General features: G+C 37.3%; 4 protein-coding genes across 9 annotated transcripts in view; 1 reads left to right on the top strand and 3 right to left on the bottom strand.

Annotated features, from left to right (window-relative positions):
- Window positions 1-22,194, top strand: part of LOC129447986 (serum paraoxonase/arylesterase 2) — a 315,340-nt gene that overhangs the window by 41,993 nt on the left and 251,153 nt on the right. The gene's annotated exons all lie outside the window — the stretch shown is intronic.
- On the bottom strand, window positions 282-4,657 carry LOC129448001 (trypsin-2-like). The gene is made up of 5 exons (XM_055210016.2): window positions 4,497-4,657; window positions 4,143-4,302; window positions 910-1,160; window positions 650-783; window positions 282-520 (listed from the first exon to the last, which is right to left on the bottom strand). The coding sequence occupies exons 1-5, from the start codon at window positions 4,633-4,635 to the stop codon at window positions 371-373; spliced, it is 834 nt and encodes a 277-aa protein (XP_055065991.2). The 5' UTR covers window positions 4,636-4,657; the 3' UTR covers window positions 282-370.
- Window positions 5,281-21,886, bottom strand: LOC129447999 (uncharacterized). Of its 5 annotated transcripts, XM_055210011.2 has the most exons (7): window positions 21,749-21,885; window positions 21,032-21,243; window positions 20,458-20,633; window positions 20,095-20,308; window positions 19,568-19,882; window positions 17,934-18,096; window positions 5,281-6,968 (listed from the first exon to the last, which is right to left on the bottom strand). In XM_055210011.2, the coding sequence occupies exons 3-7, from the start codon at window positions 20,623-20,625 to the stop codon at window positions 6,890-6,892; spliced, it is 939 nt and encodes a 312-aa protein (XP_055065986.2). In that variant the 5' UTR covers window positions 20,626-20,633; window positions 21,032-21,243; window positions 21,749-21,885; the 3' UTR covers window positions 5,281-6,889. The 5 variants fall into 5 exon arrangements, with proteins under 5 accessions (XP_055065986.2, XP_073728208.1, XP_055065987.2 ...); XM_073872107.1 differs by lacking the exon at window positions 5,281-6,968 and having other exon boundaries at window positions 17,850-18,096; window positions 19,616-19,882; window positions 21,749-21,886; XM_055210012.2 differs by lacking the exon at window positions 5,281-6,968 and having other exon boundaries at window positions 17,850-18,096; window positions 21,032-21,177; window positions 21,749-21,876.
- On the bottom strand, window positions 7,419-16,465 carry LOC129447998 (uncharacterized). Its single transcript, XM_055210010.2, has 2 exons — window positions 15,744-16,465; window positions 7,419-12,722 (listed from the first exon to the last, which is right to left on the bottom strand). Exons 1-2 carry the CDS (start codon window positions 16,222-16,224, stop codon window positions 8,803-8,805), a joined length of 4,401 nt encoding a protein of 1,466 aa, XP_055065985.2. The 5' UTR covers window positions 16,225-16,465; the 3' UTR covers window positions 7,419-8,802.

The raw sequence follows: 22,194 nt of genomic DNA, 5'->3' as shown, positions 1-22,194 counted from the left end.
AAATGGGCCGACTGATTCAAGGTGATAGAAGAGCAACTTTGACTAAAATAACCACTCATTACAACTGAGGTATGCAAAGCATTTGTGAAGCCACAACACGCACAACCAAATTTGGGTGAATTTTCTGGTTGTATTCTATTAAAAGGCTGCAAACTAATTATATATGGTCGCTGTAGCATTGTAAACTGTACTTGCACAGTACTGTATGTGTCGGCTCAAGTAAACACATTGTTTGGAGTCAGCGATGCTAAAAACCAAAATGAATGACATAAGCACGTGTATCTGTTCCAGTATAGTTTAATTATAGATATTTCAGAAAAAAACGAAAATCAACAATGAAATAAAAAGACGAGCCAGGCCAAACAAACAGTTAGTTCAATTCCATTATGTCGTTGATCCAGTCAATGTAATGGCACACCTCAACATAAACCCCAGGATTACTTGGTGAACCACAATTATAGGCCCAGGAAACAACTCCTTGAAGTTTCCCATTGCATACAAAAGGTCCACCAGGATCGCCCTAAGAAGAGTTTTTTCAAAAGTGTATAAGTATCATAATATCACATCAACAGATATTTGCAAATTAAACACACATATAAGTATGAGAAGAGCTTAGTGCACCTAACTTTTTAGACTGTACAAAACATACCTGACATGCTTTGCCTTCTTTTAAGTCTCCAGCACAGAACATATTAGTTGTAAGTGAAGGCCTATAAAAAGCTTCACACTCTTCCCATGAGATTACAGGCAAATTCAAACACTGCAGCACAGATTTATAGTTCTCTGAAATACAAACATAAAAACACAATAAATGTTAAAACTTTGCATCTTTTACATATTTTAATGCTAATTGTCACATATCCTAATTTCAAATATATAAAGATGATTTTCATTTAATATTCATCTCACCTCCATCATCGCCCCATCCAGAAACCAAGCATTTCTCTCCTGTATAAGAGCAGCTGGTCGCCAGAGGGATTGGCTTCACATAGTTATTGAATACAGCAGGCGTTCTCAGCTTGATCAGCATGATGTCATTGTTATAATACACATTATTATAATTTGGGTGTTGAAGTGCCAGATCTACGAAGCTTTGCTGCTCTGTGCCTTCATCACTCAAGAGGTTGTGCTCTCCCAGGTGCACAACAAGACGAGAAGCTCTGTTTGACAAAAAATCTTAATGTCACTACAGTGAAATACAATTTTTGCCTGTTGGGTTTTGTCTTTTCTGACACCCACAACCCACAGTTATATGAAGGTGTGCCATATTATTTTAATTCACATATTAGGATTGTAGATTATCTCTGATAGATTTTAATTGATAGATTTCATATGACGCCACGCCCGCGCTGGAGAGTAAGAGAGCACTATCTGCGTGTTGTCTGCAGGTTGAGAAGTGAGTGATTTCTTTTGTTTAGCCTAAATACTGAATAGTTGTTGCGCAATTAAATGCACTAACCGACGAGCAGACAAGCCTGGGCTATGTTTCTACAGGATGCCATCAGAGAAGCAAACCCAGAAAGGAGGAATTTGTGAATATTGTGCCATAAACATAGGATAAATTAAGCGTGATTGGGACATAAGGTCAAATGGGACATACATACAGAGTTTATTTTCTTGCCTGATGATTGAAAATAAAAACCTTTTTGGCAAAGCCACAGATATTGTATGCCCTAAGTGTGACATAACGTAGATGGGAGGGGCAAGCATCAAAAATAAAGTTGACCCTGCAACACATGAGATAAGAAAATGGCATAAGTTTTAGTCAGTGTTAATAATAAGGTAATACAATTGACAAAAACAATATATTACATAAAAATAATGTCTCAAAGATTATGTGAAAATGCAATTTTTGCTAATCTTTTCGCACCTTTGTTGTTCCAAACTTGTGCTCAGACTGAACTTTGAGTATCATTAATAAGATGTAATATATTATAATACAATTAGATATGAAAATTTTCCACCAGTAACGTTAGCCAATTATTTAGACAGATAGTTTGGTGGTTATATTAACTTACATTAACTAAATTCTGAAGATAAAATTTTCGGAACGTTATTCATTAATATAATGACCATTAATATTACACAGTAAACCAGTGATATGTCTTTACATTTTCTACACAGAGCTCCAATTCATTGCAGTTCCTCTTTGGATTGACAGGATATATTGGCCATGACTATCGGCTGTCTTTAAACTACACTAGTCAACACCCGAAGCCGATCAAAACCTTTACCAAAAGTTGTCCCAAAACCAATACTTGTTCTTGTCTCAGGACAACTTCGATAAACGCTCTTGATCCACCCCAAATGCTGACCAGTATATTTTAAAGGCTAGTGTGAAAAATTGCTTTTATTAAGCGATACAGATTATTGGCCGATATATTGATGAATCTCTAAATACAATACAATTTGATATAATATTCATAAAAATATAATCCTGGCGGCAGTATAAGTTAGATGTAAAACAGATGTAAACATCGTCAAAGTGGAAGTGGAGTTCTTATTTTGATTTGTTTATTTAATAGAAAAGATAGAAGTGCAGTCAACAAAACTTTGTTTTTTGAATGTTGCAAAGATGTTGCTGACTGGACTTTAAAGGCACACCATGGAACTTTTTGGCCACTGGGGGGTGCCAGACATGAATTTTTCACGTCTAGTGCCCCTAGAAGCCAGAAGCTCCGCAGCACTGTCTCAAAGGAAAAGAAGACAACTCTTTAGGTCACAAAGTGTGCCTTCCAGCATGTCATGTCATGTGTCATAATATAATTGCATGGGTTTTATTTTCATCAAACGCCAAAAAAAATTGCGTAGCTCACGTTTACAAGCTAGTTGTAACGATGGTCGCTTGGTTAAAGTTTATATTTAAAAAAATATTGCCCTAAAGGGGAAGCAAACCCGGATCCATGACGCCACCATTCCATGTGATATAAGTCTCTCTCTAAACTCTCCAAGTAGCCTTCACGTAAAAAATAGTGTTCGGGCGCCAGACAGGACTTATATATGCAAGCATTATAACATTACTTAATAGTACAAAAGCATGAGAGCCATGTCAGCATCTGTCAGAAACCCCTCCTCCTTCTTTAGTTCACGCTAGCGAGCAAACGCTGGCCCAATATAATTGATCATCGTCCTTCTTTTTATTCTGTCACTCTCCCCTTTTCTCTTTCTGGTCTCCTCCGACAAAACCTTGGGTTTCTTTTTCTTGCTGCTTCGGCCATGACAAAAACATCAGGAAAATAAATAGTTGCGCTCTCACGTCCGAATTTGAGGAAGTGGAGAAAGTGACGTATGCCGTAAAGCAGATTTTTGTAGTTTTTTGTTTTGTGCTGTTGTGGCAAAAAGTCTTAGCTTGAATCTTCATAAGAAAAATACTCAGGAGACAAAGGTTCCAGGTGCCAAACAAAAATTACTTTATTCACTCGAGCCAACAAAGTGAGACAATCAACACCCCTCAAAGAGGTGCTCAAAGATCATCTGCCCTCCCAACATCTGACTCCATTTTTATACAGCAAGATCAAACACTTCTTATCTGAGATGACGTACATTCTTCTCATTGGTCTCGGTCTGCCACAATTAATTTGATTTGTTTGATGTAGCAGAAGTGCAGCTGAATACTTCCTCATATCTAAAATGATATATTGGTTCTCATGGCCTTGGCCTAGCTTGCACAGATACCTTATTGTTAATGTAGCGAAGTACAGCTGGACAAATTCTCTAATCTAAAATGACGTACTCTTGTTTCGACCTTGCTTCTCAAGATAATCGTGACGAGAACTTTCGGGGTATAGTCGCAGGATCGCACCTGGGCTCTTTTAATTAGGAACTGAGAAAATTAACTGAGAAAACGAAAGTTTAACTGGGTGTCTTATAGCCTATATAAGGTCTTAGGCCTATATAATATTAATACAGCATATGATCAGTAATATACCCAACAAAAACTACTATAGTGCTTGGGTTACTACCAGAAACCCCAGGTTTAAAAGTACGAGTTAAAGCGATACAGACCCTGTCAGGCTAAGGTGGACATGTCATTCAACCCATTTTAAGTCGATGTACCATCACAAGGGTCTTGAAGATATATTATGAAGGTTGAAAAACTACAAAGTGTCACTTTAAAAGCCAGAATACAGATTCATACTCACGTAACGTAACACTGAGCAGCTGACACAAGCCAGTATTCATTAATCAAAGATGCTGAACAAGGCAAGCGTATACCATCATAGGTGAGATACGCCTGCCAGGGCTGGGAGTGAGGTGCACATTCAAAACCGCCAATGATTTTTCCATCATCTGTACTGGCAGCTTTATCAAAGAAAGTTCACAGTCTTATGTTTAATTACTAGGATGATATTTGTTTGTCATCATTTATGTAATTTCTGGTTAAATAATTGCCATGAACTGTATTATTGTTAATCATCAAACCTGTAGCTCTTGACTTAGATAGAAGACTACCAACTGGCATGAGTAAAGGAAAATGATAAGAGAGATCTGCTTACCCACAGCCACCACCAGTAAAGCAAACACAATAGTCTTCATTGCTATGACTGAGAACAGGGCAGGATAAATGCCACAGCCAGACAGGATTTTATAGAGCGCTTGTGCAAGGGGCAGAAATGCATTAGTGTGTGAAGTCATCAGTTTAGTGCCAATAACTTCAGAACACATAAGGTAGTACTTCATTTGGAGGGAAATTTGCAGCTGTGAAAACAGCACTTATCCCAGTTTTCCTAACGCATGAAAAATCCAAGGTAGTGTAAACTAATGATTTTGTGTGTGTGTGTGTGTGTACCTGGTAATTATCACGTTGTGGGGAGTGGGGACCAATTGTCCCCACAAAGATAGGAATACCAGTGTTTTTGTGACCTTGTGGGGACATTTTGATGTCCCCATGAGGAAACAAGCTTATAAATCAAACAGAATGATGTATCTTGAAAATGTGAAGTAGCAAAAGGGTTTCTGTGATGGTTGGGGTTAGGGAATGGGGTAGGTTAGGGGAATAGAATATACAGTTTGTACGGTATAAAAAGCATTACGTCTATGGAATGTCCCCACAAAACATGGAAACCAGAGTGTGTGTGTGTGTGTGTGTGTGTGTGTGAAATTGTTTGTACTTAAACCCCAAAAAGGTCATGAAAACACAATTTTATCCGTTCAGCTGTAAAGCTTAATTGAAGATGATTTTTTTTTTTATTGATAACAGTTTGAATGAACGCATGAAAAAATGTGTCATTAAAATGTGTTATGATGCTTGTGTTCAATGTGTCAAAAACTCAAAAACAATTTGTAATTTAAAATAACTGCTGACAACATTGACATTGAACACTAAAGATTTGAGCAATAATAAATTGTGAATACAAATGTAAATACAGACCCAAATGTAATGTTTACTCAATGATTTTTAAATTACAGCATTTCTAAAATACACAACTTCATGTTGTAAAAGCAACCAATAGGAAAGAAAGCCAAATCGATTGACCAAAAACATTATTTTAATAAATCATCCAAAACCTGACAGAGAAATTGTAATCATCCCTTTTTTACTGTATCTATAAGGCATCTAATACTGTCATCAACACATTGGAGTCATTCATTTATTTACCAAATAAAGAGTAAATGAGACAAAAGTAAAATGTGGTTTCAAAAGATGTTACCAAGCATGGCATCACATACTGATAATTCACAATGACAAAACAAACCTAGACAATACTAGCAGGAATTATGTTGATCTTAGATGATCTATAATACATGTGCACAGAGCTGATGAAACATTTATCAAATTTCTCCACCTGCATGCCTCATATAATGCAAGTGAAGCTCAGCCTCTTCACGAAAATGTGCACCACATTCAAAACACTCCCAGTCCTCCTCATCTTCCTGAGCTTTATCTAAAGCTTCTCGTTCTTCAGGTGATAACCTTGATGAGGTGTTACAAGCGTCAGATGATTCACCTTCAGATGAGGATGAGTTGTCAACAGTCTTTTCATCATTGTTTTTCTGTGGCTCATTGTCTAATCCTCCTCCTTGACCGACCACGTTTGTTTCTAACATAACTTTTTTCATAGCTAATATTTGATTTTTTCCTGTAAAATTCACATTTCGCCCCCCCAGTGGAACATCATCTTCTTCTTTCTTAAAGATTTTTAAATGTTTTTTCCGGTGTGTAATCAGATTTCCAAGTTGTGCAAAGTTCTTGTCGCAAATATTGCAAGTGAAAGGTTTGGCACCAGTGTGAACATTGTAATGGTACCGAAGTTCAGCCGGTACCCGAAAAGACTTGTGGCAGATGTCACACGTATGTTTTTTGTTGTCATGGTAATGCAAGTGTCTTTTTAGTCCCTCTGGCCTTCTGAAACTTTTAGCGCATAAAACACACTGATGGGGCCTCTGCTTGTGCATTTCCTGATGCCTCGTTAAACTCTGTGCAGCGGCGAAAGATTTGTTGCACAGGTCACAGTCAAAGCCAATACTAAAATGATCAGAAACGCACTCCTTGTTAACCCTTAGATGGTTAAAGAGTCTGCTTTGACGAGAAAATGTTTTCTTGCAATTTTGACAACTAAATTCATATTGTTGGCTGTTTGTATCGTGCAGTTTCTGGTGGTGTTTGAAAGACTCTAGGTAGCAATAGACCTTTCCACAGACAGAGCAGACATAGACCCTGTTTGTTTTACGGTACATAGGCTTTTCATCTGCTGACTGCACAGCAACACAAGGTTGGATGGTAGGGATCAGCAAGGGTTTCATTTGACAAGAACTGTCAAAGGATTCTTTCTCTTTTTTAATGTTCATTTTTGTAACAATCCTCAGACCACTGTCAGTTTTGTCAATGACAGAGTCCATCTGGTTTTTCTCACTTCGTTTCTCAAGCTTAACCTTTCCGTCCAAATGTTTACAAAGATGAATCTGAAGGTCCTTCCAATGAGTGAACGGCTGCCCGCAATGCTGACATTTCATGCCACAGACGGTCACTAGAAAGTAAGAAAATTCATGTCAATAGCACATTACATTTAATTTAAGCAATATTTGCCATGTTATTGACTTATACGTTTTGATTTTACCTTCATAGCTGTCATTCATCAATATGACTAAATTGAGGATGGAATTCCAGCATGTCTCAATACACAGTCCAATCTTTGTTTTAAATTATATTTGAACCAATACACAGCAATAAACTTTAAAGTGCAAAATGCTAAACGACACCTCAATTAAAAGTTCAAGTTAGTTAATACAATATCATACTATACGTTCATCATTTCAGTTCAAATCAGCTAAATCCCAGCCTCAGGCCATTTAGAAATACCAGGGCAGAGAGAGATAAAGAGATCCACAGAGTTAAAATTAGTATAACAATATGCTACTTACAAACGTAAGCATAACACAACAACCGAAAAACAGACAGAATACTAAGACAATATAAATATGCAAACAGTTTTTTTTATTAGTCATCTTAGCTACACAGAATAGTTGTATGCACTTACATGATAATGATTTCTGGACCACCACTGTATTTAATTTCACCCCAGATATAATCAACATATTTGGGAGAGGTGGCTATAGATGTCAACATGAAAAACTAAACATGCAGTTCCATACCCATAATGATCAGATACAGTTTCACTGAATTTATGACCGTGGAATTGAAGGCAATTTCGAATCATATTTACATTCACCTCTTTTAAAATATTTACTGGAAACTTGTAAAATGTAATATTATAAATTCAGACAAAAGCAGGTCTGAGAACGTACCACAACCACAAGAACAAACATGTGACATGTTTGTCACAAGTCTTTAAGGCATTCAGTACAACGTATATATCAGCCAACATGGTACTGTATAAAGTATTTTGAGAGCAATTCTTAGGTTCAATAAAGATCACAGCGCATTCAAAAAACCGAACAATCTTGAGGTCCAAAGTAACTTTCTAGCAACAAGTACATTTTACAAAACCAACCAAAACCTTTAACTCATCATCTACCCTAGTAAGTAGAAAGGAATGTTAAGATATCATTCTCTTTTCGATTCAATATAACACAATGATTCAGTTGTTTAAACAATCAGTATTTCCTTATGTTTCAATATACCATGCCAATCGATAGAAAGGTTTCAATACACCAAGCTGCAGCTTTATACATTCGTAATGTCATTGAATTACTTGAACGTACACAGATGAATTATATTTATCCAAAAACATCTGTAGAGTCATTGAAAAACATTCAGCAGGTCTTTGAAAATGTGTGGGGGTGGAACATTTTCCCATTTTCTAAAAATCTAATGAAAAGGTGTTTATAAGTCAATAACAATAAGGAAACAATGTCGAAATGTGTCAAACCAATATCTGAGGTTAAGATTTAAAGAACATAAACTGTGCAATCAAAAACTATTATGACTAAAACATACAATTTTGATGAAATACCTATTTCTACATCTCCAATGTTTACAACAACGAATATTTAACAAACACCTTGGCTGTTTACCTTAAAACATACTCTTTAAAGTCCAAGTACATCATTTTTTTATTTGATATAGTAAGTTATGAACAATGTAATTTCATGGGCATCATTGAAAAAGTACAATTTTAGGGTTTTTTTCAGTAATACTCTGATGTCAGGATCCATGTTTCCATCTCCCTACAACAAATTTATCAGAAGTCTAAACTTTTCTTTCTCTACTGTATATAGTTTTACATCATTCCCATTTAACAAAACAGTGCTAACCGAGTGTTAAAATAAATCAGTGTATATATAGTAAACTATGATCAACCAGTAGTACAAGTAATCCATCTATATACATACATACAAGTTTTAGACCACTCCACGTGCATGTTCAATATAATGCTGATGCAGATCTGTCTCCTGTTTAAAGGTAATCCCACACTCAATGCACGCCATGTTCCCAGCAACACTTTCTGGGCAAAACGTCTTTGTTTGTCTTTCCTTGTCACCCAAGCAATCCTGATGGTGGTCAATAAGATCTCTGACATCACTAAAAGTCTGTGGACACAGAGAGCAATTATACGGCTCATCAGATGTGTGAACAACCTGGTGCTCCTGCAATGCACGAAGTGACAAAAAACTGTTATCACAATGCTGACATTTATAGTTAGGGTGTGTATTTGCAAGTGGAATGGGCTGCTTGACTTTAGATGTCATGGAAGCACCGAGTCTGTATCGCAGTTCGGTCGGGAGACGCCGGCGTTCTTCATCGTGCCATGCAAGATGCTGCTGTAGCTGGCTTTCACTCCAGTAACCACGACAGCAAAGAGCACACGAGTGTGGCCGACTCTTTGCCAGCTCCTTATGTGCATTTAACTGCTCCTCACTTGGAAAATCTTTAGCACATTTGTCACATTTGAAAAAACATTTCCTAGTCACTTCTAAAATCTGACTGTGCTGAGCAAGTTCCTCTTCTGTAGATGGTTTCAGATCTTTATGATTATAAGGGGGCACTTTAGAAGCAAAAGGTGGTTTTGGCTTCTCCTCAGTAGATGCATCCTGAAAATGTTTCTGCCATTGGTGTGCACGAAGACCGCGTTCATTTGGGAAGCGTTTAGGACAGTGAGAGCACCGATGATACCGTGCCTTCGGCTTGTCCTGCTTAGCGATATTCATTTTGGATGTGTACGGCTTCTCAATGGACGGACCAGATTCTAAAGTATAGGAAATCTGACACTGTAGTTTATCGTTCTCAGCAAGCTTGCCATGACATTCTGCAAAATGAGTCATTAGAGAAGACCCACTTAAGAAAGACATCTGACAATCTGGGCAAGTAAAACTCTCTTTTGGTTGAATTTGCTCTTGTTGGTGTTGAGCCTCAACAGGAGGATGATTTCGCTGATGTCTGCGTAAAACACAAAGATAGAAAAATCCTTTCCCACATAAATTGCATAAATAAGGACCACCATCCACACTTTTTTTCTTTGACAAAAATCTGGCAAACTTTTTGTCTGTGTGCCATCGCCTGTGTGTGCCAAGAGCTGAATTTGAGATAAAGTATCTTCCACATTCCACACAAGCAAAAGGAGTTTTTGCTAAACTTGGATTGGGTTGCATTTGGTTAACCTTCAGTTGCTTTGCTGCTTTAGCATTTAGCTTTTTAGATGCATAACTTTTGAGATGAATCCTTTTATGAAAATTAAGTGCACCGATTACAGAAAAGCTTCTGGTACAGTCCTGACATTTGTATTTCAACTTGGCTAAATTAGTTTTCTGTTCTTTTCCAGAATCTGCCTCACATACCAGTCCATCGTCAACATTTTGAGAGGATTCAATTTGCACCTCTATTTCATTTTTTTCACATTGTCCTGGATCACCCGCATTGTTTTTCAGTTTTGAACAGCACTTCTGATGATCCTGCAGCAATGACTCGCATGTAAAATCAGCTTGGCATGTCATGCATCGGAGTTTCTCAGGACTCGGTGGCAAACTAGCAGATGCAGGAATGCCAGTGTCAAAGCCATGGCTTTTCATGTGAAACTGAAGGGCCATGGCACGGGAGAAAACTTTACCACAGTCAGGACATGGGTAAGAGTTCTTCTGTAAATGTTCAAGTTGATATTCAAAAGATTTGATAGCAGGTTTGCGACTGGGGTCATGAACGAGCCTGTGTTTAAGAAAACAACCGAGCATGTGGTATGATTTCCCACACACCTCACATTCATATTTCTCATTTGAATTCACATTCGGTTGTTTCTGTCCAAACCTATTGCCGCGGGCCTTTTTCTTGCGTCGAATGTGACTGTTTTCAGGAGCAGGTCTTGTTTTCTCAACATCTGCACACTGCATGTGGTTTTGCTTGTGATGATAGAAAGCTCCCAACGACCAAAAACCTTTACCACATTTTTTACAGTGATGAACCTTTGGGCCCAAAAGCGACTTGGATGGATTGAAATTCTTATTCTTGTCATCTTTTACATCACTGATGTCGGGTTTTCTTCCACAACAAAACTTTTGATGATTGCTTAGACCACCTGCACTTGAACAGCTCTTGTTGCACTGCAAGCAAACAAACAGCTTGTGATTCTGTTGGTGAGAACGCAATGCAGACAATCTGGAAAAACTGAGATCACACTCTTCACATTTAAAGTTGCTTTTCTGCAGATTTTCGAGCTGGTCTGTAGTAGATTTGTAAGGAACCTCAGAGCTTTTTCGGTGGCAACGCATGTGACCATGCAAGGACGAGGCTTTGACAAACGTTTGATCACAGTGTGGACAGTTATAGTTTCCAGACTCTTCAAGTGGGCTTTTGCTCAAAACTACATCATTTTTTAATGCTTCACTATTTAAAAGTTCATAATCAATCTTTACAATTGTCACATCGATTTCTGGAGGCAGCTGCACGGAGGAGGGCGTAGGTTCAGCTCTATGAATTAAGCTGACGCTTATGTCATTCATTTCCTCTTGGTCCGATTCACACACTAGCTCAAGATCAGGATTATGATCCTGACCACTACTACTCTCAACAATATCTGGTTCTGTGATGTGGACAATTTCATAATCAACTTCTTCATTCTCAACATCGATCACATTGTAATTTTCCTCTGGTGCTTGAGTGTGAGAGATGTCATGTGAATATTTGGTGGTCCTAGAAGCAAAGTCATCAATTCCATGTGCCTCATTTTGGTACATCTCTAATATGCTAGTTTCTGAACCTTTCATGACATTACGGAAGACATCGGTATGACAGAGCTGATGTGACTGCAGAGCTGACATCCGTGAAAACCGGCAGCCACATTCCTGACATTCAAAGCTCTTCTTCTTAAGCTGGCAAACTTGTTGAAGGAATGATTTTGCTGGAAGCTCTTTGCTGTGAGCCAATTTCTGGTGCCTGTTGAGGAATGCGAGCGAAGTGAAGCTCCTGCCACACTCTTTACATTTACATGGCTGTCCAGATTGTGCTCGTCTTTTATGCCAGCGCTGATGGGTTGTCAAAGCCACAGAGCTAACAAAAGTCTTCTCACATTCAGAGCATTCAAATTGACGTTTCTTTTGCTCCTTCACCTTCACCTTGACCTTGACCTGCCCTACTGAACAGCCTCTTGAGAATCTCTGGTGCGTTCCAAGGCCACACAAAGCCCGAAAAGTTTTGCCACAGATGCACTTAAAAACCTTTTGCTGATTATCCACAGACTGTTTAGGGTTTGCGTCAAGGTCTTCACCTTGACCTGGAGCATCATTTGGTGGGGGTGGTTTTTGAGCCGTTTCAATTTTTTTGGATTTTACCAGCTTTATCTCATGACAGCGCTGGTGTGCATCGAGGGCTGAAGCCCGAGAGTAACAGCGTCCACAGGTGGGACACTCGAAGGATTTTTTCTTTAACTGAGCAAGCTGATGAAACACAGACTTTGAGGCCTGTTTATGAGAGCGCTGATGATTGAGACACTGACCCATATTGTAAAACGTTCTGCCACAATCCTTGCACTCATAATCTTTCTGTTTTATCGTACCCACACCAAAGCCAGCATTCATTTCTTGTTTAACCGCTTGATTTTGGTGCTTAAGCTGATGGTTGAAAAACCCTTTTGAGCTTGAAAATTTTTGTCCGCACAGAGCACAGCATAATGTCCTCTGGCCTCCGTCCGTCGAGACGAGCAGGTCATCCCACTGTGAATCTGTGTCCAGGCAGACTATCGGACCATCATGGGTGTGCTCACTACGATGCTCTAGGTAAGCGTCCTTGTTCCAAAAGGCCACACTGCACTCCTCGCAGCGAAATGGCCCATCCCCTAAAAACAGAAAGGGGAGAATGGGAGGTCAGGTCGACGCCTGTTTTCAGAGGAGAGAGAAAAATAAAAAGGTACAGAACCAAAAAAAACATTGCGTAAGAAAGCCTCCTGTACCCAAATTAGATTGATAAAAATAAAAAATACAGCAAAAGCCAATTTATTCTGGTGTGTTTTAACAGTGCAACAATAGAACATAAACACACAAAAGGGCTTTTAATACTTGCTTAACCTTAAAATATCTTCCTTCTAAACCCTGCTTTAAATGGGTAAAGAAACGTTTCACACTTGCAACTTAGAAGCGAAGTTATCTCCACATTTTATCCAGGGTTATAAAAGCACTGCTTTTGCAGTTCGCATTGCGATACCGAACGTTTACAGTGTGAATCAAAGCTGAGGTTAGAATGTTATGACTCAATGCTTAGTAGGGATGTCACAATTCTCAATATAATAATGAACCGTTCAGTACGACCTCCACCGATCAATACACACATGTAAATTGTGGTTTTGCAGTTTATGAATCCAAATTTGTCAATTTTTTATTCCCTGCACATCCGTTCATGTGTCTGCAAATCCACGCACCTTACTGTTAAAGCTATAAGTGCTTAACTATGCTTGCGTCAGATTTCACAAATGAGACAGCACCGCCGTCAAATCTGTAGTGTGGGTTAATTATTTGTGCAATCTATTACATATAAAGTGAAATCAAAGACGCAAATAGACGCAAATTTGCATGGGGTTATGTGGATGACAGGAACGCATGGTTATGAGTCATCCGCATTTAAGTCAAGTATTTCTATAGCGAGAACGAGATATGAATATATGTTGTATGTACACAGCATAAAGTGATAAAATTATACTTTATATTCTTAATGAAGGCTACTGTACTGCAGTACTGTTAGTTTCATTTACTTGAGTATAGGCATATTTTTTAAAATTTATTTTCAAAAATGTATCAAAAGTCGAGTTTTGCATTTACGTAACATAAAGAGAATTGCAATTAAAACCATGGAGAATTATTGAGATATGTATTGATTGACCCATTGATTAACTGTATTGTTGCATTCCTAAAGCTTAGCAACAGAAAAAAAAGAAGAGTTTGTCCTTTATCACACTGCTTCCGAGATCGCCTACTTGTATGTCCCAATTCATAGTATTTAAAAAACAGTGGGGAAAAAACGCCAGCTTTTCCAGCAAGATTTTTAAGTGCATTCGATGGAGACTTAAAATTCCAGAAATCTATGACTCGATAGGCTATTTAAGTGAATTAGGTACTGAGAAATGTATTCCTCTTGATTTAATTGTACTTTTTAAACAATGCACATGTAAACTATGGTCACAGTTGTTCCAATTACATCATAGGTCAAACAGGGTTTGACATTAAGCACTTTCATGTGGTTGTCCTTTGTCAACTAGGTTTGTCATTCACTAGTCCAACTAAAAGGTTATAAAAAAGGGCATTTCACTTGAGATGTAAAAAATAGTTTATTGTAGTTAAACAAAACATAGTTTAGTGTATATAAAATATATACATCAGTATATATGCAAGTTTCTGTGCCTCATGGTCCAGCACTTCTGTACCTTTAGTGCCAATATACACGTGTCTTGACTTCCAGGGGTTAAATTGTTGTAGGCTTCTGGTCCACCACCTCTCCATTGTCAGTCCAGCGTTAAATAATGTTTCAATAATGTTTGTTTGGGAACACAAAATCTGAGGCTTGTTGTGTTTGAATGTAATCATTACCATGTGAAGCATCTCAGTAGTTTAAACTCCCGCTCTGCGTTAACATTAATATTTGCATTTTCCTGCTCAGAAATGACACTGGCTGTATCATTTCTATTGTAAGGATGTGGCCAAATATTAAAGATTAAATGAATTTAAAACCTTGTTTGTCCAAAAGTAAACCCTGTGATCTTAAGGTAAAATGAAATTAAAATTACCATTAATGGGACAGTGGCACCCTCTGCTGTAGCACAAACTGTCCCAGGAGCCCAAGAAAGATTTACGTGACTACCTGTTTTGTCACTGATGCAAATTGAAATGTTATTCAAAGCGGTAGCCCAATTTTTTTTCAGTCAGTTTGGTATTTACGCAATGATTACTGATAATAACATTAACCCAAGGTTCAGACATAGGCAGTGTGAAATATTAGGTTATGATTCCCCAATGTTATTTTTTGACACCTGCTAAAGCATTAGCAGTGTGAAACAGATAACCCAGGATTTTGTTTAGGCAGGGTTTTAACTAGTTCTTTAAGTGTGAAAAGCCCCAAAGTGTGTATTATTTATTTGTCTCCTTTCTGTGACTAATAATTACTAGACCTCCCTATCAATTTGCAATGTTTAATGAAAACAGGACAGAAAACAAGAAATTAACTTATTTAAAAATAATTTCAACGTGACGTCGAAAAATCGAGACCCGTTGCCCAGTAACATCATCACAAATTCTTTTGATTCGAATGATCTGTTCCACCTTAAAATAACGTCGACCACATGGCAGAGCAAGCCATATTATTGTTATGCTTTAATTAAAAAGTAAATACAAGCATTAAAAAATTAAAGCACATTTAAAGTATTGTTAGGTTCATGTTATTTGCATTTTCCAAGTATTTAAAGCACACCGGAAATGCTCAAAACATGGGTAAAGCCTGCCATCTAAATGCAACATATCGAGGCGCCTGTATATTTAAGGAGGAACGGTTTTTTTTCAATGAGTAACTTAGCAAACATCTCGTCGCCTACTACAATAATTGCAGAGCTGGTTGCTAAAAATAAAACGCATTTAACATCATAGGAACAATATTACAGAGAATAGAATTGTTTAAATATTGAATTGTCACACGATTAAATGATAATGTGTTGCTATCTGTGTATTCACAGCTCAGAAAGCAAAGCTCGGTGTTCAATGGTTTAATGTAAAGAAACAGACTGCTAGAATTACTATGATAACAGCTGACTATAGGCTAGCGAGTTAAGCTAATTGATAAGTCTGTTAAGGTTGTCAACAACAACAAAGTAGCTTACCTTTGTCAATTTTATCTCTCCCAGAAGACTCTTCATTACTAGTCCTGTCAACCAAATCTTCTCCCTCGACCTCGTGCAGAGATACAACAACACATTCATCTTCCTCCACGTTTTCTACTTTAATCTTAATTGGTGGAACATCAGCATTGCTTGCAACAACTTCGGCGTGGTCCTCTCTCTCCAGTACTGGGCCACTAGGACGTAACTCCATTTCTCCATTAGCGTTAAACATGTCGGCATTAAAGATGTTACTTACTGGATCATTGCTGACCACTTGAACTGCACTACTCTCATATTCAGAGGACGAACTTTCATTATTTGCTTGCAAACTATCCTCTTTTTCCGAATAAGCAGCAGCCATTATTGTGCTAACCAACGCGCAGTCTCCCCATAGGAAAAGCACTGCACTTTTCGCGGTAAAGGACAGTGTATTGTAGTGGGGCAAACTTACGGATCCTACTATGGTAAAAGCTGGCCTCATGAATATTAATTACGCTGGGTGACGGCTGCGCAGTACGACTAATTTGATTCGTTGAAAGCAAACGTTGGACCCTGAGCTGTTAAAAGAGAGAGTTGCTCATTTTTTTTATTATTAATAACTTTTCAAATTTCATTGAATTCTTAGCGAACTCGGAATTCATTAAATCTACGAGATAAAACTACCTAATTTTCTTAGTGATTAAATCTGTACCTTGAATAACAACGGTACTCTCATGCAATGGAAAAGCGCCATATAATAATTGAGTTGAAAACAGAAACCATACGGAGAAGCAAAGCTTTTCGAAACTTTGAACCATTTGCTTCTCAAAATGATTAGATATGTTCAACGTCAGGCGGGTGACATCAAATTTCCGCGAGAGCGATTCGAGAATTCGATTCGGGGAAGTCTGCTTTAATTCTAATCGCTTGAGACTTCTCGTGTTTTCCTGTTATTTCTCTTGAAGCTTTAACAAATATTTGTAACATGTTCTTTTTCTACGTACATTGATAAGTAACAGTTTGATATACAGATGTTATTGTGACCTTGTCTCTTTTGTACTCATGTTCTTCAATAAAATAAAATAAAAATCGCTTGAGATCTTCTTGTGAAAACTCCAAACATAATTACACAATGATGTTAGTGTATAGTATAATAATAAATCATTACATTTTAGTGCTTGTTTTCTGTAGGTGTTTGACTGCATCGGCGTAACACAAAGTAGGCTACCGCGAGAACGATTCGAGTGCAGTCTTGTCCGCATGCTTTCAAATCGCTCTAGGGAACTTTGATATCTGCCATTCGGTCCGAAGTCAAACAAATTGGGGCAGTTTCCCGGACAGGGAATGGACTAGTCCTAGACTAAAACAATTTTAAGAGCTGTCCAAACTGAAAACAATTTGCACTGACATATTTAAAAATAAAACACTACTCTTTGTTTTGCCTCAAAATGCACACAAGTAATGTTTTTAGTAAGACATGTTTGTTAAAACTAATTATATTTCCTAATTACGCAAAGGAAAGTTCACCCAAAAGTAAACATTCTGTCATTATTTACTCATGTTGTTACAAACCTGCATACATTTCTTTGTTTTCATGAACACAAAGGAAGGAAAGAATACTATGTAAGTAAATGGGGTCCACAAACAGTTTGGTTACAAACATTTCTCATTTCTCAAAATATATTACTTTGTGTTCATCAGAACAAAGAAATGCACGTGGGTTTGTAGCAACATGAGAGTGATTAAATGATGACAGAATTTTCATTTTTGGGTGTACTATCCCTTTAAGCTAATCCCTGTTAGGGAAACGCCCCATAGTGTTTCCAGTTATATTTAAGGCTAATCAGACCAGCAATAACACACAATTAACTATAATTTTCTCTTTATGATTATACACGCATTAAAGCCATCTATAAAAACAAGCGGGCAAAGTAAAAGGTTAGTGTTATCACTTAGGGAAAGGGTAATGCATTACTTTTTTTTTCAAAAGCTATGGAAGTTTTATTTTGATGCATTAATAGGACCAGCTGTGACTTGTAAAAAAATCAAGATTTTACACATTTTGATTGCCCTATGTTTTAAAGGGAAGTTATGTATGATAATAATGAACTTTAAAATAGAATAAACAAGTGTTATGAATTTTTATTTAAAGATTTCAAAAGAACAGGCTTGATTTCCTTTGACTCTGTCAAGTTCTCTGTTCTTCTGTACCTTGCAGCAACCATGGTTTTCAGTCCATGTCTTGTAGGAAGCACATATGCTGGGTCAAGCTTCTTTACAAATGCCCTAAATCCCTCATCTTCCACCACTGAAAATGGCTGTGAATCTTTGATGATCATGTCGACCAAAGCATCATCAACATCCTTTTGTCTTGCTGAAAATATAATAACAATGATTAATCTATGCTGTGTACATTTATTCAGTGTTATTTATAGTGTGTATAGTTTTAATGCCTTGATGGTTTAAAATTGGGGTTTTCTAATCAATTTGGGTCAGAAGATACTGTCTGAGAGCACCAGATGTTTCAACTCCACCAGATTTATCCCCAACTAATAAACAAGGGAATTTTGCTGAACAAAAATCATACACCTCACAACATTGTTCTCAAAGTACTCAAAATTAGGTACTCCACTCATCTTAGATATAATGTACATCATTTGTTTTGTCTACATCTGGGTTTGTCTTGTTTGTTTTAATAGTATTAATAGCAAATGTTCACATTATTTGATTAACTAAGCATCCTGAGGTGAGTACTGACCTGGAGTATTGAGCTTTAGACAGCCCTTAAAGGAATAGTCTACTCATTTTCAATATTAAAATATGTTATTACCTTAAAGGAATAGTCTACTCATTTTCAATATTAAAATATGTTATTACCTTAACTAAGAATTGTTGATACATCCCTCTATCATCTGTGCGTGCACGTAAGCGCTGGAGCGCGCTGCGACGCTTCGATAGCATTTAGCTTAGCCCCATTCATTCAATGGTACCATTTAGAGATAAAGTTAGAAGTGACCAAACACATCAACGTTTTTCCTATTTAAGACGAGTAGTTATACGAGCAAGTTTGGTGGTACAAAATAAAACGTAGCGCTTTTCTAAGCGGATTTAAAAGAGGAACTATATTGTATGGCGTAATAGCACTTTTGGGAGTACTTCGACTCGCCTAAAAGTCCGCTCCCCTTCTCCCTCTCATAATGGGAAAGGGAGGGTGTTACTGCGCCGAGTCGAAGTACTCCCATAAGTGCTATTACGCCATACAATATAGTTCCTCTTTTAAATCCGCTTAGAAAAGCGCTACGTTTTATTTTGTACCACCAAACTTGCTTGTATAACTACTCGTCTTAAATAGGAAAAACGTTGATGTGTTTGGTCACTTCTAACTTTATCTCTAAATGGTACCATTGAATGAATGGGGCTAAGCTAAATGCTATCGAAGCATCGCAGCGCGCTCCAGCGCTTACGTGCACACACACAGATGATAGAGGGATGTATCAACAGTTCTTAGTTAAGGTAATAACATATTTTAATATTGAAAATGAGTAGACTATTCCTTTAAAATGGCCAACTGCTTGATCAGAGCCCTACTCGTAAGAGCAGTTTAAAGCATGGTTTAGATTCTTATTTAAAAGTTGGGCTATGAACTGTAACTCACATATGTGCATACTATTTGAAGGGTTTTTGATATTTTATAATAGACAATAAAATTCATAGAGGGAAAAGACATGCCACTTCACTTGCTTCGCTTCTTCAGATTTTGCATCTTAAGGGGGTGGAGCTAAGATGTAAGGCAAAGGAAAGAACATAAACTAGGATGTACAATAAGAAATGAAAAGCATCTTTACATGCTGCACTGAGCTCTTTGGCCTGTTGCTGCGATGGGGCATCTTTACATGCTGCACTGAGCTCTTTAGCCTGTTGCTGCGATGGAGCATCTTTACATGCTGCACTGAGCTCTTTGGCCTGTTGCTGCGATGGGGCATCTTTACATGCTGCACTGAGCTCTTTAGCCTGTTGCTGCGATGGGGCATCTTTACATGCTGCACTGAGCTCTTTAGCCTGTTGCTGCGATGGGGCATCTTTACATGCTGCACTGAGCTCTTTGGCCTGTTGCTGTGATGGGTCAACAATGTCACCATGTCTGGAAGAGCAAGACTGCCCTATAAACATAAATCAACAGGAGGTGAGGATTTTCTGGATAAAAAGTACATGTCATGTTACTTATAATCTCAGTAGTGAAACATGAAAAAGTATTTACTGGCATAAGCAACTGTAAAAACGAATATTGATTTGTCTTATTACATTTACATTTATGCATTTGGGAGACGCTTTCATCCAAAATGACTTTCTATAAATTAATTTATACTTATACCTTTTTCAGCTTTAACACTATAGCTGTGATCAGCGGCAATGTGTTGTTTTTGCTTTACGTGGTCTATTTTTGTAGGTTCAGGGGTGCATTGTGGTGCAATTTCCCTTCTCTTTTTGACCACAGCACAAGGGCCGAAGATTGTGGGAACGGCATCTGGTTTTAGTCTAATCTTGGCCCTTCTGGTCTTGACAAACTGGTCTGTCTCAAAATGTGCCTGCAGAATAACTTGAGATTACTTCCCATACAAAACTCATTTTGATTAACAAACATGCTGTACATATCCCTCCCTGGGTTATGGTAGCCTTCCACTACTCCTTATTTTTAATTTTTATTAATTAAAGTACATTTAAGTATGATGATTACCTCACAAATTTTTCTGTTGTTGTAATCTTTAGTTATATTTAGATCCTGTCCGGACCTGTTGACTTCAGCCAGCCATTTTTTTCTTCTCTCTATGTCAGTGGGGTAACCATACATGTGCACACCTTTCTCTGAGCGATTGGAACATCCCAATACAGTACAGCCAACCATTGTGGATACTATACAAGAGCAACATGGACACAAAAAAAATTTGACATGCTATTTAGTTACAAATAAATTACAACCACATTAAACATACATTAAAAATTCATTGCTGTAAATAAGTGCACAACAAACATCCAATGGATGTATATATTATTGTGTATTTTGTATTAAGTTTGTATTACAAATAGATTATGTGTATATAATAATATGGTTAGGGGTGCATACGGGATGCATCTTATATTACTCTAGTTTGAGTAATCAATGATGATTGTTTGATACTTTAATACATTTATTAGTGTTTGTAAATTTGCTTTGGAAAATATGGATTTGAAAAATTCTCCAGTGCTATAATTTTTTTATAAATGTACAACAGTTTGTTTTATGGTAAAATGCAGCATTTCTTTCACCTTACCTAACTCAGCTTCTTTGTGCTCACATAATTATATCAGCAGCATAAACGGACAAACTATAGCTGAGTGAGAATTGGTTATCAGTCAACTTCGCTGATGACAAAACGCTTTGTCTTTGGGATTCCACTGACTTTCTCCTGGTCTGCACCTGAACATTCAAGAATGTGTGCTTTTAGCCAGACTTTATCCAGTGATTCTTTTGTTCAGAATATTCCTGTGAAAAGATCTGTTATTTAGGTAGTAAAAACACAAAGGAAAGATGTCTTTATTTACAGCCACTTATTGATAAAAATCTGTTTATTTATAACATTTGTTTTGTATTTCTCCAGTTCCCTTTCTTGTTTATTGCTGTTATTTGTTATTGTTTGTAACTGATGATATGCATTGCCAGAAATTGTTTTGGTAATGTATCATGAAAATTAATTTTAAAAAGGGGGTGGGTTTTTTGGAGGGTCCAATCACAGCTCTTGAAAGAGAGATAGTCTACACAACAAAAGTTCAAAATGCTTGATCTTTAATCATTTTAAACTGTATTAAGGAAACGAAATTTACAATTAATAGGTGGTTTGTTTCTAACTTTATAATTTACCCTATCATAGTTTTTATCTGATAACATTCCCTAAGTCTACTTATCTATTGACAAATAATCTACTAGAGAGCTTTGATGCACGTAAGTTCGTTTCATTCTTAGATACCAACTAATTCTTTAAATGTCTTACCTTATAAAAGTTCATCACAAACGTTTTGCTGCAGAGTATTCCTGCCGACTTCCTGGAACTATTCTTTTCTTCTTTTGGCATCTTTGGCGGTTGTTAACCCAACTTAAACGGTGCATTTCCGCCACCTACCGGATTGGACTATGGACGCAAAATGGTAAGCTCTCGATTTTGGAGCGCTACTGGCGGTTTGTCGTCAGGGAAACGGTTTTTTCTCCATTTCGGCTAGTGAAATGTATTCTGAAGCATCACGTCGAGAAAAAACGACATACAAAATTATATTTATTAGATTTCTTGCCATTTAGTAGTCTATTAAAACCCTAGAAACTTCTTTGGGGAAATGTTTATATGCTACACTTTATCTAGAAGTCTACATGGTACAGAAGCATGATTTATGTTTTAATGTAAAGACTGATTAAGTGCTGTGTACTGCAAATACTTGAAATGAC

This window comes from Misgurnus anguillicaudatus, chromosome 10, assembly GCF_027580225.2.
Source record: "Misgurnus anguillicaudatus chromosome 10, ASM2758022v2, whole genome shotgun sequence".
In the NCBI taxonomy this organism is placed as follows: Eukaryota; Metazoa; Chordata; class Actinopteri; order Cypriniformes; family Cobitidae; genus Misgurnus; species Misgurnus anguillicaudatus.
Note: the sequence above shows the minus strand (reverse complement) of the source record. Positions and strands in the feature narration are given on the sequence as shown.

Coding starts and splice junctions, on each gene's coding strand:
- LOC129447998 (XM_055210010.2), bottom strand. CDS start 16,224: ATGAGGCCAGCTTTTACCATAGTAGGATCCGTAAGTTTGCCCCACTAC. Junction 12,723..15,743: donor GAGAGATAAAATTGACAAAG/GTAAGCTACTTT, acceptor TTCTGTTTTTAG/GGGATGGGCCATTTCGCTGC.
- LOC129448001 (XM_055210016.2), bottom strand. CDS start 4,635: ATGACTTCACACACTAATGCATTTCTGCCCCTTGCACAAGCGCTCTAT. Junction 1,161..4,142: donor GCTGCTCAGTGTTACGTTAC/GTGAGTATGAAT, acceptor TTTGTCAAACAG/AGCTTCTCGTCTTGTTGTGC. Junction 521..649: donor AAGAAGGCAAAGCATGTCAG/GTATGTTTTGTA, acceptor AACTCTTCTTAG/GGCGATCCTGGTGGACCTTT.
- LOC129447999 (XM_055210011.2), bottom strand. CDS start 20,625: ATGGTTGGCTGTACTGTATTGGGATGTTCCAATCGCTCAGAGAAAGGT. Junction 19,883..20,094: donor TAGTGTTAAAGCTGAAAAAG/GTATAAGTATAA, acceptor TTATGTTTATAG/GGCAGTCTTGCTCTTCCAGA. Junction 18,097..19,567: donor CAAAGAGCTCAGTGCAGCAT/GTAAAGATGCTT, acceptor TTATATTTTCAG/CAAGACAAAAGGATGTTGAT.